The sequence below is a fragment of the Ambystoma mexicanum genome, chromosome 9 (genome assembly GCF_040938575.1).
Source record: "Ambystoma mexicanum isolate Mex_15411 chromosome 9, UKY_AmexF1_1, whole genome shotgun sequence".
NCBI classification, from domain to species: Eukaryota; Metazoa; Chordata; class Amphibia; order Caudata; family Ambystomatidae; genus Ambystoma; species Ambystoma mexicanum.
In genome coordinates this window covers 597275115-597293592 of record NC_090931.1, presented here as the reverse complement: position 1 = coordinate 597293592, position 18478 = coordinate 597275115, and the positions used below count along the sequence as shown (strand labels likewise).

Below are 18478 nucleotides of genomic sequence, written 5' to 3'. Positions count from 1 at the left end.
AGGTTCAGACTCCTCTTCCTCAACATCTGAAGCCAGTAGCAGTGCTGCGATTTCGACTCTTGGGACGAAAGCCTTCAGCCTATTCACGTAAAACACTTTTGGAGCCTGTCCAGGCCTTCCAAGGTCCACTAAATAGTTAACCTCACCCAGGGGCTCCACCACTGTGTAAGGGCCTGACCATTTGTCCTGTAAAGCTCGAGGTCTTATGGGATTCATGATCAGGACTTGCTGACCAGGTGTAAAGTTGATGAGGGAAGCTTTCTGGTCGTACCAATGTTTCACCAGCGCTTGTTCTGCCTTCAATTTATCACTATCCAAGCCCATCAGAAGTACCATCCGTTTTCTGAGCCCTAGCACATAATCAACTACGTTGGTAGTAACAGGGGGAGTGGGCATCTCCCATCCCTCTTTGACGATGGCTAAGGGTCCCCATACGGGATGACCGAACAGAAGTTCGAAGGGGCTGAAGCCAACACCCTCCTGTGGTACCTCTCGGTAGGTAAACAGTAAGCATGGTAAAAGAAGATCCCATTTTCTTCTCTGAGGTTCCTTCAGAGCCCCAATCATGCTCTTTAACGTTCTGTTGAAACGTTCCACCAGACCATTGGTCTGGGGGTGGTATGCAGAAGAGAACTTGTAGGTGACCCCACATTCTTTCCACATAGCCTGCATATACTTCGACATAAAGTTGCTGCCACGATCCGACACAACTTCTTTAGGGAAGCCAACCCTAGTAAATATGCCAAGTAAAGCTTTTGCAACTGACTTGGCAGTTACAGTTTTCAATGGGATGGCCTCAGGATATCTGGTTGCATGGTCGACCAGCACCAGGATAAACCTATTGCCCGAGGATGTTTGCGGGTCAAGGGGACCAACGATGTCGATCCCTACCCTTTCAAATGGTACCCCCACAACTGGGAGCGGTACCAACGGAGCTTGGATTGTCGCGCCAACCTTACCAGACAACTGGCAGGAGGCACAACTCCTGCAGTGACTTTCTACTTGCACCCCCATCTTGGGCCAGTAGAAGTGCATGGATAACCTTTGCTTGGTCCTCTTCATACCAAGGTGACCAGCAAGGGGAACTTCATGTGCCAACTGCAGGAGGAAGGGCCTAACAGCAAGGGGAACCACCAACCTCCTATGGTCTCCTTCTGTAGACTCTGTGGGCTCACTATACAGGAGTCCACCTTCCCAATAAATCCTATGCGTCCCAGGAGGTTCACCCTCAAGCTGGGAGCAGGCCTGTGTCCTTAGGCCTTCCAGAGATGGGCACTCACGTTGGCCTTTACTGAATTCGTCCCTATCAGGACCTCCTTCAACTAACAAGTCTTTTAGTTCAGGATGATCGTTGGGGTCAAATACTTCAGGCATCGCCACCTCCTCGTCAGGCCCGGGCGATTGACCAACTTCCTCCACCGCAGTGGTAGGCGAGCTCGGGGGAATATTCTCTTTCCCTCGTCTTGACTTGTCGACTCCTTTCGACTTGGGTTTCCCCTTCGGCTGGGGCGGCGTATTGGTCTTGGCCAATGCTGCCCGTGCTTGAGACCGTGTGTAGGGTCTTTCGGCAGTGTCTCCTACGAGCCCTAAAGCTCTGAGATTGTTACCTAACAAGACCTTTCCCGGGACGTTTCTCTGAATGCTCACTGGAATCCTGACTGCTGTACCATTTAAAGTAAGATTTACAGGTATTACTGGGAACATACGGAGTGGGCCGTCAGCCAACTTAGTGGGCATCATAGTAGCTCTGGCAACTTCCTCTGAGTCTACGAAGGTAGAATCCACTACAGTGCGACTGCACCCACTATCCCTAAGAGCTGGAGTATCTACTCCATTGATCAGCACACTGTCTTTAAAGTAGTGCTTGGTATTATCCGGAATCCTAGCATAAGCCTCTGCGACTTTAGGCTCCCAGGAACCCAGGGACACTAAATGCGCTGGGAAATGAGTCTGAGGAGAAGGATGCTCCTGTGATCTCTTCTTCCTCGTAGGAGGAGAAGGCCAGATTAGCGGAGTGGACCCCCAAAGGTCTAACCTTACACCGGGGATCCCCTTCACGTGGTCAGTTGCTCCACAAGCAAAACAAGATCCATTGGGTCTGTTTACATAGGGAGGCTTATTGTAACCAGAGTTCTGTTTCGGAGGCTGACCTCCACTACCCTGTGAGTTCTCTTGTGTCTTACCCTTATTTTTCTTTTTGTGGCCCTTATGAGAAGAAGATTTATCAGATTCTCCACCCTCCATATCTTTGGACTTTTTCCCTTCCTCCTGCTTACCAGGATGAGTTTTGTCCTTATGGGACACTCGATGTGACACCCATAGGTCTGCTGCAATGGCCAGCTTCTTAGGATCTATCTCCTTCGAATCAGCCAAATGCTGCTTAAGCTCCGGGGAAGAAGATGCAAAAATGTGTTCCAGCATGACAAGATTTATCATGCCTTCGAAGGTAGAAACCTTATAACCTTCGACCCAGTCAGTTAAGTTTTTCAAGGACTCAGTGACATAAGATACCCAAGTGCCACCTTCCTTTTTCTTATACTCTCTGAAACGTTTCAAATATTGGGCCGGAGTCTTCCCAAACTTGAAAATGAGAGTTTGCTTTAACATTGCGAAATCAGCTCGCTCAGCCTTCGACATTTCCATACTGGCACTACAGTCTGCTGAGTAACCAGGCAATCTTATCAGCATTGTCAACTTGTTGAAATTTGCATGCATACTCAAACGCATTCAGCCAGTCCATAATGTCATTCCTTTCCTCATACACACTGAGCAGATCTTTCGGAAACCGTGGATGAGAGGAGGCCCCAGACCCATGTCCAGGACCCTTGGACCCATTTGCAACCTGAAGCTTGGCCAGTTCCAACTGGTGATCCCTGTCTTTTTGTTTTTCTGCCTGTTCGATTTTTAGTTTGGCTATGCTGAATTCAAGCTCCTGCTGCCTAAACCGCAGCTCTTGCTTCTTGAATTCAAGCATAGCCTCCCCATCAGCACTGGCAGAGGAAACATTAGACATCTCATCCTCCCTGTCCTCGTGGTCGCGATGGGTCAGTGCAGCGGCAGAACCGTCGGTTCTACCAGTGAGAGCAGCCCCACCTCCTTCCGCACTGTCCTCAGAAGTTATAGCGTCAAGCTGCGCTTCTTGCCACGCCACGATTCTTTGGATCATTTCCAATTTCGTGCCTTGAGAGGAAACGCCTCTCTCCGCACACATCTTTTTCAATGTTTCTGATTTGGAAGCATTTAAAGTTAACAAAGTATTTGTTTCCATACTGTTAGATAGGACTATGGCCTTTTTAAAGTTATACTACAACAATTCACTACGTGTCCTGGTTGGAATAACCTGAAATGCCTTAGTTCGTGCGCAACACTGGATACCTTCAGTCGTATCCCACCCCTGCCACCAATTTGTTAAGACGGATTTCTGAACTCTGTCCTGCTGGCGCAGAAGTTCAGAAGGCCAACCTAATTACTTGGAACAGGGTAACCTCTGGACGAGCCAGACCAATCAAGGTAGCGATCGCGGCGGTCAAGACTAGGTCTCAAGAGGGGTGAGGGTGACTGAAAGCCCGCAATGAGCACACAAAGCAAGATCACTTACAAACTACTCCAAACAGTTGTTATATTAAAAATATATACACATTTATTTCAAGGCCTTTAAAACAATGACCGTAGCGAGAAAATCACAATATAACGATAGTAAACCAACACATACCATATCAACACAATATATATACAAATACAAGTCTCAAGCGTTATATGCACGAAATGTGTAGTCCACCTAAAAGGGAGGGAAAACAGGCAGTGCGCAATAATGCTTAGACCCAGTTCGCCTTCAGAGGCACCTAACTAGATGGAAGTCCGAGCCCTGCGAAGAGTGGAGCCTTGTGCTCAAAAGTACCTGCACGGGCTGGTGCCAACGGGCAAAAGGAGAAGCTCTTCGAGGGAAATCAGGCAGTTCAGTTTAGTGCACACAAGAAGAAGAACAAGTTCCGCGACTCAAGCGCAGCCTCTACAGTGGGCAGAAGCAGAGCACGAGTACGGAAAAGGGTGCTGTTTGACACAGCGGGGACAAGCAATGGGCTCCTGCAGGAGGGCGACCAGATCCTAGCTATGCTACTCACCGGTCCCCGATGCAAGCAGACCCAGGCTTCTCCGCGTCAGTTTCAGCAGCTGGCAGGATCAGAAGAGCAGGGAACGCCTCGTCGTTGCGTTGAGTAAAAAGACGTCCCAATCGAAGAAACCCGCACAGTTTGTTACCACAGCAGGGCAAAGGAGCGGCCGTGTGTATCTGAGCCAAATGTACACTACTCACTTCAGACCTGGGAACGCCAAGTGTACGAAGCGTGTGAGAGTGACAAGGACTCGAAATACTACACAACCTGGCGGCGGTTACAGAGCAAGGCTCCCGTGTAAGCTGGTCAGTCAGCTGGATGGCCCAGAGACGCTTCCGAAGGCTTACTGGCAGGAGATGGTGAAGATGCCGAGAATAGCTGTTCCCGCTATTCCAAGGGTCGAAGTACCAGTACAGGCCTTCTGGTTTGATCAAAGGTGAGAAGGGTTTCACAAGGCGACAGCAGTGCAGAGGAGAAGTCCTTCAGCGGGTCACCAGCGATTCCTCGGTCCAGCCTCTTGGTTGCAGGATACTTGGCTCCTGTATTCCTTCGTTCGTGAGAACTCAGGAGATCGACATGGTAGTGGTGTTTCCAGCCCCCTCTTATCCACGGTTCCCTTCGCGCCAAAACGGAGGGGACCCAATGGGAGATCCGCTCATCAACACTCACACCATTCGTGGACCAATCACGGACCACGGTGGTCCCAGGCATTCACACCACCCTAGACTCTCTGGCACCCAGGATGTGTATTGGGACCAGACATCCCAGCCCACATCCTGGAGGCACACACAAGACATGTAGAAGCCCGCGCAAGCATCCGTGTTTCGCGGGAAAGTACATGCCCAAATAAGGAGGGCCCCGGGTCGGCTCGACCTGGGGAAGGTGAAGGGAGCAGGACGGTCAGCGGACAGGACAAAGGAGCCTCGTGGTCTGGCCATTTTGGGAGCCAGGCCACCATTTTGGGTTAAGCGCGAGAAACGCGCTTAGAACGCCAAAAGGAGCTCAAAACACAAGAAACGATCGCTGCCACCATTCCTGTCCCTGAATCACTTGCACCGATCAGATACAATCCTAAACGAGTATCTAGGGCCTGTAGAAGGCTAGAGACCCAAGAGAGCTGTAACTTAGCTTACAGTGCCCTCTTGTGTCATGTTGCACGAAAGCCGCAACATGATAAAAGAAACTACGGGAAACAGCGTTCCCCGGTACTGACTGTCTTAAGGGCATGTCAGTTTCCCCGTAAGAAAGGAGCGAAAGCCCAGAGGAGTGCGGCAGAAGGCTGCACTTCTCTGGCAAAGTCAAGAACAAGGTGAAAAACAACAGCAAAAAGTTTAGGGGTTGCCACATGGAAGGAAAATTACCTACAATTACGAAATCTTTCCTAACATACGGCACCAGATAGAGAACCTCTTCCACTTATGTCCGTAGCACTTGAGAGTTGAGGACGCCCTGGCCTTCGAAAAGAACCTCTCTGCAGTTGGCCGGGATATCGTATCCTCCAAACTCTAGTGCTGCAGGAGCCAGGCCTGCAAGTTCAGCGACTCTGGGTCGTGACGAAGAATTGCGCCTCCTTCTCTGGAGAGAAGATCTGCATCCGTCGACAGCTTGACTGGTGGGCACGCTGACATGTCCAGAAGGTCCGGGAACCAGATCTGTCTCGGCCACACCGGTGCAACGAGGATCATTCTGCACCGGGACCTCTTGAGCTGGTTGATGAGTCGGAGCAGCAACGGCAACGGAGGAAATGCATATAGGAACAGGCTGTCCCAGGGGAACGAGAAAGCATCGCCCATGCTCCTCGGTTGGGGAAACCTGCTGGCGAACCTCTGGCACTTGGAGTTCGTCGCCGTCGCGAACAGGTCGATCTTGGGTTTGCCCCATCGCTGAAAGAGTCAGTCCACTTGATCCTGGCATAGTTCCCACTCGTGGCACGAGTGCAGCTCTCTGCTGAGTGAGTCGGCGATGGTGTTTTTTATCCCTGCCAGATGAAACGGCACCAGAAACATCCCTTGAGCAACGTCTCAATACCACAGGTCCTGGGCTTCCTTGGATAGGGCAGGGGATCTGGTTTCACCCTGCTTCCGGATGTAGAACATCGTGGTGGTGTTGTCGATCCTCACCACCTTGTCCTTGAGGGACGGGAGAAAGGACCCGAGGGCCCAGAACACAGCCCGGAGATCCAGGATGTTGATGTGGAGCGGTTTCTCCTCAGGGAGCCAAAGGCCTCTCGCGTGAAGATCTCCGGTGTGCGCTCCCCACCCCTCCAGGGAGGCATCCGTCGTCACCGTCGCCTGGTGGGCCGGGGTCTGAAAATCTGTCCCCGCCGCTAGATGAGCGCGGGTGCCCCACCACCAGATCGCTCGTCGGAAGGTCTCGTTGAGAGGGATCCTGTCCTCGAAGCTGCCCGTCGCTTGAATCCAACGGGCGTCGAGGAACTCCTGTAGAGGGCGCATCCGAAGCCTGCACAGGCGCACGAGATAAATGCAAGAGGACATCATCCCGAGGACGGACTTGCTTGACCTCACTCTGGCCACGTCCGTGGCCAGCAGACGCTGCAACTTGCCTAGGATGGCCTTTGTCCTTTCCTCCAACGGCGAGGCCAGACGCACCACTGTGTCGAGCTTGGCTCCCAGAAACAGTGCGACTTGAGAGGGGACCAGGTGGGACTTGGGGAAGTTGATAGAGAACCCCAGGTCCGTGAGCAGCTGGACGGTCTTTGCTGTGTGTTCTACGGCGAGCTCCCTTGTCCTTGCACGGATGAGCCAATCGTCCAGGTAGGGGTAGACGTGGATCCCCTGCAGGCGCAGCCGCGCCGCCACTGGAGCGAGGCACTTGGTGAAAACCCTGGGTGCCGGCTTCAATCCGAACGGGAGGGCCTTGAACTGGTAGTGCCGCCCTTGGACCACGAACCTGAGGAACTTCCGGTGTCCTTTTAGAATGGGAATGTGAAAGTATGCATCCTCCAAATCCAACGGCGACAGGAAATCGCCCTCCTCCAGCTGTCCCAGCACGTGCTGGAGGGTGACCATCCGGAACTTCTGTGCCTTGATGTACTTGTTCAGTCGTCGGAGGTCTAGGATGGGTCGCTACCCTCCTGTCTTCTTTTTCACGAGGAAGTACCTTGAGTATACTCCGGAGCCCCGGAGCCTCTTTGGGACAAGCTCGATGGCACCTTTCTTGAGCATCGCCCTTACCTCCAACAGTAGTTGAGGGACGTGGTTTTCTTTACTGGCCACGGGAGGAATGCGGGGGACTTTTTTTAGAAATTCGAGGGCCTGCCCCTGGGCCAGGGCATCCAGCACCCAACAGTCGGTGGAGATGGACTCCCACACGCTGACAGACTTCGCCAGCTGGCCTCCCACCGGGGTGCTTCGGTGGGGGCCCGATGCCACGGTCGGTTCAATCTTGCTTGGAGGACGCCTTGCCACCTTGGCCTCCCTGGCGATGACGGCGGGATCCACCCGACTTGCCTCGTCCTCTATAGGCTTCCTGCGACGAGGAGCGGGCCGCTTGCCGGTACGTAGAGGAGCCACCGCCGAATCCCTTGGAGGCACCCTGCTTGCCTCTGGAGCTCCGAAAGGACGGCCTTCATTGCTGGAGAACTCCTTGAAGGCTTGGAGGGACTCATCCACTGTTTTCCCAAACAGTGGTTGTTCCCGTCGAACGGCATGTCCAAAACCTTGGCTTGTACGTCCTGGCGGAAATCCGTCGCCTTGAGCAACCCTCGTCTGAGGCAAACGCTGTTGCCTAGCTGGCGGAAACCCGTGTCGGCAATGTCCGTTGCCACCGTTATGGCGTGGTCCGACGCCACCTCACCTTCCTGCAAGATCTCCAGGGCCCCAGCCCTCTTGTCGTCCGGTAGAAAGTCTAACAGGGGGGCGATCTTGTACCATAACTCCCTGTCGTAGCGGGCCAGGATCGCGAGGGCATTGGCCGCCTTAATTGTTGTTGCCGCCGAGATAACTCGTCGTCTCATTGCATCAAGCTTCTTTCCTTTGCCATCCGGAAGGGAAGTTGACGTTGAGGCCGATGCCCCCCCCCCCCGCTTTCTTCTTGGCCGCCGCTGAGACGACCGAGTCAGGAGTTGGTTGCACCCTAAGGCACGAAGGTGCCGCGTCGGGGACCCGGTACTTATTCTCGTACCGATCCCTCTTGGCAGGCGTCGTAGACGGGTTCTTGAGAAGGGTGAGACCCTCGTCCCAGATGTCATCCAGCAGAGGCACGGCGAGGACTGTCTTCATCTTGGCCTCGCGCCATTGGTAAAGGAAACCTTCCTTCTTCTCTTCGGGGCAGAGCTGAAAAAGCTCAGATGCCCTGGCGATCATATCGTGGAAAGACCCAATCTCGTCGGGCGGGGAGGCCCGGGCTGGAGGCGATGGGAGCTCCGTCCCGTCGTCGCCGCCGTCGTCATCCGTACCCGTCGTGGCCGTGTCCGTTCCCGTGTCATCCCCAGGTACGGGGGACGTGGGCAAAGGCTGAGCAGGACGCGAGGGCTGAAAAGGCGGGCCTGGATGGGTCCGTCTGCTCTTGTTTGGGGGACTTCCCGACGGGTCTGGCTCTGGCTCCTCCGTCGGGCCTGGTTCCGGCTCCTCCGTCGGTGGTAGGGGCAATCTCATCCTTATCTCCGAACATAAGGATTGTATTGCCAACAAAATGGCCACCGAGTTGTCCTGCGGCTCCGGAAGCGACGGGCGCGACGGTTGACTTGGAACCTCGCCGGCGCTGCCGGCGCTCTCGTCGTCCCTTTCGTCGGGATCCCTCCCGTGGGACCAGGCCTCTTCGACGCCCTCGTCGAGGCCCTCCAAGACTTCAACCAGTTCCTCCTCGGAGGCTGTGTCCGTGTCCACAATGGCCACCGGCTCCCCCCCTTCTTTTTCCACCAGGGTCTTCACGGGGGTCTTCTCGATGGGCCTGAAAGAGGCTTCCCTCCGCGGTGGCAGGGTAACTCTGGGCCCCGAGGTCGCCTCCACTGGTGTAGCCTCCTCAGGCTGCGCCAGGGCCGCTACGACTTCCTCGATAGAGGCCTTGACCGGGTGAATCAAGGCCTTCACCACCTTCTGGGGGCCTGTAGCCCTCACCTTGGGGGGAGGGTCACCGCCTTGGTCCCCCTCGGCTGGATCCTTCGAGATCGACCGGGGCCTCTCCAGAAGCTTTGCCAGGTTCTTGGCCTTCCTCTTCCCTGAGCCAGAGCGTTGGCTCGTGGTTGATGGCGCTGGAGAGGATGCGCCCTGCCTGGCAGCCGAGGAGCCCGACCGTTCGGCGCTCCCGGTGCCCGTGGACTCGCAGTGCTTTGCCTTCTGTTGGGCCCCCGTCACCGGGGCACCCTCACAGGACTTAGAAGACCGCTCTGACTTCTTCTTCTAACCTGACGGGCTCTTTCCTTCCAGCCAGTTGGAGAGACGAAGGTGTCGGTCCTTGATGGTCCGTTCCGATATGTTCCCACAAAATGCACAGTCCTTCTCCACGTGCGTTTTGTTCTCATGAAGGCAGTAGAGACATTTCGAGTGCTCGTCCTCCTTGAACACATTCTGCAGCTGGCATCCAAGGCAAACCATGAACCTCTTTCCGGGCGTCGAGCTTCCTTTCTCCTGGGCCATGTGCGGGTAGGCCGCAGAAACTTCTGGACTCCTCCAAGAAGCGTAACTCGACGAAAACGTCACCCTTGAGGGGCGTAGAAAATCTGAAACGGGTCCCCGTTGATCGGATGTAGACACGGTGGAGCTTGAGGCTCTATTTGACCGAAAAATTAGAAAATCTCTTTCAAAAAGCGCGAAAACACAGCAAAAAGCTCGAGAGCTAAACACAAGGACTCCCAACACTTGAGCGTGCTGTAAAAATCTGAGGATGGCTGCCAGAGGCTTAGGGAGAGGGCAGTCATTGGCTGGGGGCAGTATGACCCAGAGACCAGTGATTGGTTACTTCTAAGAAAGACAGATCAGAAACAAAACTGATACTGATTTTTTTCTTTACCGAGGATTCCCGGCCTGACGACGGGGAATATTCATGAGCATGTGAATCCATGCCAGACCCCATGCTGAAGAATTTCAAATACACACATATACAGTTAAATAAAATACGTTGTCAGTAGGCTAAAACGTAACTGAAGAAAGAGGACGAGTGTTCCTGTGGAAGAATGTTTATGTGTTGATGGCTACTGATTGGTGCTTAAAGTCACGGTATGTTCGTGATGTTCATGGGAAGGGTAGTTCTTCAAGAACTACCATGCATATTTTCACTTTAAAGTTTTCTGAGAATTAAATTTGTAGAAGCATAATACGAGCCTCACATCTTATCTTATTTGATCTTTTACAGCAATGATAGAATTATTAATTATAGCCATATAATTATTTATTAATGTTGCCACTACGAATCATGATTGTGCAGATTATAGTTTGCAAATCAACATAGAGATTAACGTTCTTTACTCAATATATTTCCTATTTTCATGTGTGCCACTTGCCAGTTAAGAATGAATATGTTTGGTGCATGTGTCCAGGGCCATTCCTGCAAATTCACAATTATTTTTGCTAATTGGTATTGCGTACGCTTTTGTACATTGTGCAGTTTATTTTACAAAATGCAGCTTCATGAGTCCACTCTGAAAAAGACTAATTAAATCAAAGGTTTCGGTCAAAACATGTTCAATGTAGGTGAGGACTAAGTGAGCTAGCAACATTATGTTAGCCAGTACGTCTTCTCACTTTTGTTCACATTTGTATACTTTAAAATAAATCCGTTGATGGTGTATTTGGAATGATGTGGAAAACCACATTTAATTGTACTAAATAGTGGGATCAATTTGTATGTCTGTGATATGAAAGTTCGCAAATGAAAATGTGTACTGGATGAACGATTTGCAATTGTAACTGCTTCATTTTGATTACTAAGAATAATTATTTAAAATCAACATTTTCAGTTATTCATTTTTCTTTAAGGTTTGTCTGTTTCTCCTCGTTTTCTTCCACTTAGATAACATTATACATTCTCACGGCCATAGGATTATGGGGGAAACCCACCGAGCCTCCATTGCCACCCCTTCCTCCCATGATAAACGGTATTTATTGTCACGTGGCTCCCTGAGACCCTAGCTTCAGTCAGGGTAGCGCTGCAGCAGCCTGCCACCCGCAGCATTTGCTGTATGGTTTAAGATTACTTGTCTTCTCCCTTCAAGATGGCTCCCATTAGCTGGGATGGGCAGCGATGCTTCCTGATTAGTAGCTAATGTGATCTAGTTACGGCCACTGGTGATCTTTACAGCAGAGCTGAGATGATGTCCAAAAAGGTAAGTAGCTCTGATGTTGCATTTATTCGTCGACCCATCCTTTCGTTTTCAATTGAGAAGAGAATGTTAATTTTCTTAGACGGTTGTACTTTTTAAAATGCCCTTTGTTGGTGCAATTTTTTATTTTAATGTAAATTCTTCAGCACATATTGTGCGAAATTACCGCGACTGGTGTGGGAGTGAACATCATTTCTAGGGTTTACATTATGCAGGACTGCATTTTTGTAGATTCCTTTAAATGACAGATACCATCTCAGTTTAATGATGTTCTTTGCGGTAAGACCCACTATTCTGACAGTAAAAAATAAAAACGGACATAAAAACAAACGAATGATAAATAACTGCTCTCTGCACACTAGAGCAGACACATGTATTGTCCAGAAACCTATCATGCGGTCAGGGGACCTGTCCTGGGAGACCCAAACATGCTGGACAATAATCTGTCATAATCGAGGAGCCCTCCTGGTATTTAGTGACCAAAGGCACCTATCAAACACACTAACAGGCCGATTATGTGTGTGTTAGAGGAGTGTCATTATATATGCGCAGACAGGCACAAGCTCAAAATCACTAGCAACGGTGTATTCTTCTTACCAGAAGGCTGTCATTTCTTTTCAGCACAGAGAAGACAAAAGCTGGGCATGAACAGTAATGGCACGAAGCGTAACATGTGTATAACTTTCCAGAACTTCCATGTACCTTTAAACAAAAAAATAGGAAAAAATGTCAGAAAACAGGGGCAGCTTCGGTTTTTTAGCCAACAGCACATTTACAGTGAAGATCTACTTGCAAAATCAGAAATGCTCTTATGGCTTAAAGTGCCAGATTAGTACTGCCCAGCAACACCAACACCTGAACGCTTGAACCTCCTTCAATACCACCATCCAGTGCCAGCATTCAGCCACATTTAATAGAGGTGAGAGTGTTCAAGGAAGTGCAGAGAGGGGGTGATAGGTGGCTGATGGAGTAAAAGGAGGGTTACTGAGTAGATCGAGAGTTGTAGTAGTAGAGTGGAGAGGGGAGGGGAGAGTAGTCAGGGACAGCTGAAGATGTGTTAGGGCTGGTGGGCCCCATTTTAACATGATGTTTGAGTCCCCTTTGCCTTACAGATGGGAGAAACAGTCAGAGGTGCCCTTGGGATGTTTACATTATTATAATTTCAAATGTTGTTGGTCTGTGGTCACCAAAATGTAGGAATTCCTCTTCAAATTTGAGGCAACAGCTATTTTTCTAGCTCAGAAGTCCTGTGTCCTCACCTGCTTCTTTCTCAAGTCTTGTGCATGATGGACAAACTAGTGCAATGTCTCAGGTAAACAGACAGAGAACAGGGCACTCATTCATATCACTAGGCAGAAGCTCTCCTGGACTCCTTCCCGCCAGACTACAACATGGGAACCAGAATAGGGATGACTATGCTCTCAGCGTGGCATTCCCACATCCATAGCTCTACTCCTGACAATGTACATACTCAAGATAAGATGTCGCAGCTGTTGGGTGTACCTCTGTGTCCATGGGGAGGCATGCAGCTTTCCCAAGATGCAGAGACCCCATCAATGGGAAATCGATGCCTCAGGGTCTACTGTTTGCTTTCCCACCAGATTCCTTAGTTACTCCTAAAAATCAGGAGCGAGGCGGCTCTGGCTCTAATAGTCACCCTACAGTGGTGCAGGAAAGCTCTGGAACACTTACTGATTCAGCAGTCCATGACTCATGCCTGCATGTTCCTTACTTCTTCAACCTCCCTCTGCTGGCCAATCCTCCCTTGCCAGTCCCTTCCCAACCTCTGACTATGGGCTTGGCTGCTGAAAGGGAGGCTTTGATTAGGAGAAGGTTGCTGGATGATATAGCCTTAGCTATTCAACAATCAATGCTAGCAGAGACTCTACGAGGATACATTAGTCAATTGCAACCTTCTACTATGGTGCCTTAAGAAGGATTGCCTTCCTTTGTCTTGTAATCCCTTGCAGAGTTCGAAATTGAGGGGAGCTGGGAGCTATTGAGCTCCTGCTTCTAGCCCACCAACAGTTGCCAGGTGTCAGACAAACATACCTATGTGACATTAACTTTATGCTTTTGGTAATATTTATAAAGACGCATTAGAACACCTCTATAAAACATTTAAAGCATAATGGGTTACACATAACGGAAAAATGTTAAAGGTTGCATCACGTGTGTACGTTCATTTGTGGCATGCAATGTACTTGCTCCTGGTTCACCAGAGGTAGTTCCTGCCTACTGGGTTATGCCTCACACCTAGGAGCTAGTTTAAGCTCCTGCTTATTAAATCTTAAATTCGAACCCTGCCTTGTATACCCAGATTCCCTGCAGGAAAGCTTCAAGATGGGCAGAGTTTTCGCTTCCTTAAAATATCATATGGTGGTCATCTGAACCTTTTCTGGTGCTTGTGGTAAACTGAGGGAATGCAGCCTTAAATGTCTCATCTCATTTGGTATTTACTAATTTATCATCCTTCTGTTTGCACTTTGTTGCTGCTGGTTTAGTACCTGCTATATAGAGTCCCCAGTTTGGACCCCTAGGAGAGGTGAAGTAGGCATTTCTGTCCTCCAAGGTGCCGTTTCTGTTGGTCATTATGTCTGTCAGACATCTGGTGGAATTGGGGACACTTCTTTAGTCTGAAACTTAGCTCTGGTCTTTACCAGAGGGGCTAGTTCTGAAAACCCCCCTGTCCTTTGTTCCTTAAGTCCTGTCCTTGCTCCACGTGTCCAAGGAACTGATCTTTAAAACGTTCAGGACCCTGGATGACTAATGGTCTTTTGAGCAGCTTCTGGATGTGGGTCATGCAGTCTCTCTCTATTTGGACAAGACGGCTGCATTCAACCCGTCAGACTTGGCACCAGCCACAAGGGTAAGAAAGCATCCAAGGCTAGCCTCAGTAAATTAATTCTGCAAACCACCGTAATTGCATAAGAACAAAATTAGACGGGTTTGCTAAAAGTGATCCAAAGGTGGTTCACAGTAGGGGATGCCGGCGTTTAAACCGAGATGAGGTAAGCCGAAATCTGTCCGCCGGCAAACAGCTTCCCCCTTCAACGTTTGTTACACATTACCAGCTCCTTGCTGGGATATCAGAAGGGGTGAATTTCAGCATGGCCGTGTTGAAATCTTCTCCCTGATGTTATTTGGGATTTATATTAAACTAGCAAAAAGTACCTGACAACACTTATCAATTGTTGAAAATCAATGATCTTGTAGCCTGCTGTTCCGATTCGCTTATCGCTTGATGTTATTTGCACTCTGAAGTAAACTGGACTGAGAATGGGCGTGTGTGGCTGTCTGACATACCCCAGAGCAGCCATTGGGGGGAGGCGAGAGTTGGTGTGCTGTTGCATACTGGGACCTACTGTGCACTCTCCCCACCTGTTGCCTCACCCTGGTGTGGTGCAGTTCGTTGTAGTGCAAATGTCCCAGAAACCGTGCATTCTAGGTTTGAGGACCGGTCCTTGTACGACCACCTTGATGTTTCGTCAATTTCGGGCAACCGTCTCATGTATAAAGGTGCTGACATCTCAGGAAAAGGGTGGGCTGTCTAAATGTTATGTAGCCATTAATGTCTGGAGGGTCCTAACAGGTAACTATGCACAATTTGGTGCAGGTTGGTGAAACGTTGTGGAATTGTATAAGGAACAACCTATTCGCCAAGCCACAAAGCCACAAACAAATTTAGAGTTTTGCTGGAATCCAGGTAAAGGGGTGGGGTGTCCAAATGCCATGTAGCCAGTAATGTTAGCCGGGTCCAAACAGGTAACTATGCCAAATTTGGTGATTGGTGAAACGGTGTGGAATTGTATGAGGAACAATGTTTCGAAAATTCCACAAACCCACAAACAAATTTGAAATTGTGCCGAAATCTGAGGAAAGGGGTGGGGTGTCCACATGTCATGTAGCCAGTAATGTCCGGAGGGTCCTAACGGGTAACTATGTCAAATTTGGTGCAGATTGGTGAAAGTGTAAAGGAACAATGCTTTGCCAAGCTACAAACCCACAGATTTTGACTTTTGCTGAAATCCAGTGAACGGGGTGGGGTGTCCAAATGTCATGTGCCCAGTATTGTCCGGAGGGTCCGAACAGGTAAGTATGCACAATTTGGTGCAGAGTGGTGAAACAGTGTGGAATTGTATAAGGAACAACGCTTCACCAAGCCACAAAACCAGCCACAAACTGACAAATGTTCACTTTTATAAATATATAGAGAGATAGGTGTGTTCAGCATACACTTGTCTGTGTCAATATCATTGCAATGGCTGACGCTTGGTACATCCTCATATGGTTTGGACTGGGGCGAGCAGGAGGGATGAGGGGGTGATGCCATGACTACTTAGCAGTACTCTTAATTACTATGAGTCCTACTCTTCCTCGTCCCTGTTCTCGTTCTCCCGTCTCTCCCATATCACTGACAGATAATGCTTGATTTATGCCTGGAACATACAGTGAGAACTAGGCTGCGGTTGATACTAGGTTTGCTCCTGGGGACATCGGGGGTTGAGGGGGGCGTGCTGGGGAGCCTGTTGGGAGAGGCCTCTTCAGGTGTCTACTTAAAACAATTAAGACATTCTGCTTGGCAGAAAGGTCTCGGCAGGTTAGGCACCTTTGGTTCTGACTGGGACAGGTAGGATCAGAGAAATGAAGGCTATTGTTGACTAGCACCCTGGTCACTGACTTGGGACTGGACAGGTAAGATCAAAGAACTTAAGAATATTGGTAATCAGCACCAGGGGGGGACAGTGTCTATCTAACCAATCAGATGCACAGAATGTGGGGGGAATTGGGCAGTGACCACCACTGGCCATCTCGACCTCTCCCCCATGGTGTCTTCCATTTTCACTTTGCTCTTCCACTTTGGCCCCACTTGCGGCCCCCAGTGTTCCCTCACGACCAACTCCGCCAGAGTTCTCACTGCCACCTCCGAGCTGCCTCAATTACCGGATTTACACTCCCGCCTGCTACTCCACCTTCCCTCTTACTCACCTGCCATTGCCGCCATGGAAATAGTAAAAGGACTTTCTTCCTTTACAATTTTCCTTGCCAGCAATCTTTTGGAGAAGCCCTCAGGGTGCCAATAACGCTCACCCCGTTGTTCGGGAGCAGACAGGTCCAATAACGACGCTGGGCCCTTACCAAGTCCCTCATACCTTATACTCATGCTTTCGGGCCACTACCAGCCGCGGAATGCGGGAGTGATACTCAATTAACCAGCAATGCATGGCGAGTTTTGTATTTATTTTTCAGCAATAGGAGCCAAGACTTCTCCCACTTAACCTTCACAAGCAGCTTCCAGGCAAGTTTATTATCAAAGTAAATCCTAAATCTCGAAACTTGGAGTACCTAAGCCCCGCTTCCGATAAATACATCTCAGAGAGGTCTCCTCCATCTCTGACCCGGCATTTTAGCCCTGTCAAGTCGAGCTAGCAGCTATTAATGGCCTCTGCTGCTGAGCACGCCCAAGCAGCTGTGGATGTTTGTGTTTCTCGAGAATTCAGAGGAGCATCCCTCCACCAGGCTTAAGGCTGAGAATGTTCAACCTTAAACTGAGTGTTTCCTTTCCCATATATTGTTCCCTTTGTGGGGTCTGTGACACAATCTGACCGACACAGGTAAGTGCAATTAACTTTCTTTATTGGCGAGACCCCGCAGCCTCTAGCTACGGCTCCCCTCGCTCAACGGCCACTGTGGAATGTTGATTGCTGAACGTGCATCAACATTCCACCAGTGTGCCTATGCACGAGCCCGTGCATATTACAACATATCCTATTCCCTTGGATAAAAATGTTGGCACCAATTTTTTTTTTTTTTTTTTGAACAATGGAAAACGAAACAAACATCACATGACATGTCATATATTCAACTTACTTTAACAGCTGTATCCATACAAGTAGCATGGGTAATATTAAATGTACTTCACTCTTAACAAACATAATCCCTAAATCTTATGGGACGTCCACAGCTCCTACCCGCACGACCCCTTTGTTGAACTGCATCAGGTTGCTGAGCCATAGCAGTCTGAAATTCCACATTGACCTGTGGACAGGACCTGGAATTGGTACCCCCTCTTGCTGTTCACCCCCGATGGGTTGTGAACCCACAGGATTATAATCCAGCGCATTTTCCTGTGATTCCTCCTCAGATTCCACACCATCCCTGTCCACAAGTCTGCATCCATCCACCACCACTCGCCTCTTACTCCAAACAGAGCCATCCTCCAAGTGCACATGCCCTTTTCCAACTTTAACAACCTTCCTTAAGGGCATAGAAGTGCTGTATCCTTTATGAACTAACCTAGGATTCTTTATGTACACCTGATCCCCAGGCTTTACATTCAACTCCTTCCTACTGATTTGTGAGGACCCCATAGTCTGCTGGCGCTCTAAAATGCTACGATGAATTGCTCGCAAATCCATATCGCATGGACCACCACCCCCCATAGCCAGGGTTCTCAACATTGTGCCCGCCTTCCTGCCCCTCATTAGTTCAAATGGAGATCTTCCCGTAAGAATGGCAGGAGTTCTCTGATATGCAGCCAGGTATTGTGTCACAACTTCTTGCCAGTTCAAACCATTGGCCAAAGCCAAATGTATGGCTGACTTAATCGTGCCATTGGCCCTTTCAACCAGACCATTTGCCGAAGGATTGTACAGAGCTGTCCTATAGTGAGAAATGGCATGCTTTTCCAAGAATTCTCTCATGGCTCTAGAAGTGAACTGCACACCATTATCCGTAACTAAACTTGCCGGTAAACCCTCACGGTCAAATACTTTCCTCAGAAAATCAATTACGGTATTGGTTGTAACATCTGAACACGCCGCCACCTCAATCCACCTGGACGTATAATCCACCAACACCAACATATATCTGGACTCAGGCTCTAAACAGTCAAACGAACCCATAATGTCCAAAGCCAATTTCGACCATACCTGCTCTGGAACCTCAACAGGATGCACCGGTTGTGGATGCAGTACCTTGCTCTTATCACTGACAGAACACGCTTGACACTCTTTCACCACCTGTTCCACATCCTTGTCCATTGATGGCCACCAATACTCCTCTCTCAATCTCCTTTTGGTCAAAG

At 49.8% G+C, this 18478-nt stretch overlaps 1 protein-coding gene across 1 annotated transcript in view; it reads right to left on the bottom strand.

The window, feature by feature from the left end:
* ZSWIM7 (zinc finger SWIM-type containing 7) overlaps positions 1-18478 on the bottom strand; it is a 1030928-nt gene that overhangs the window by 115320 nt on the left and 897130 nt on the right. The window contains exon 5 of the mRNA XM_069615228.1: positions 11989-12093. Within this exon, the coding sequence (XP_069471329.1) occupies positions 11989-12093 (105 nt within the window). The remainder of the gene's footprint in view (positions 1-11988; positions 12094-18478) is intronic.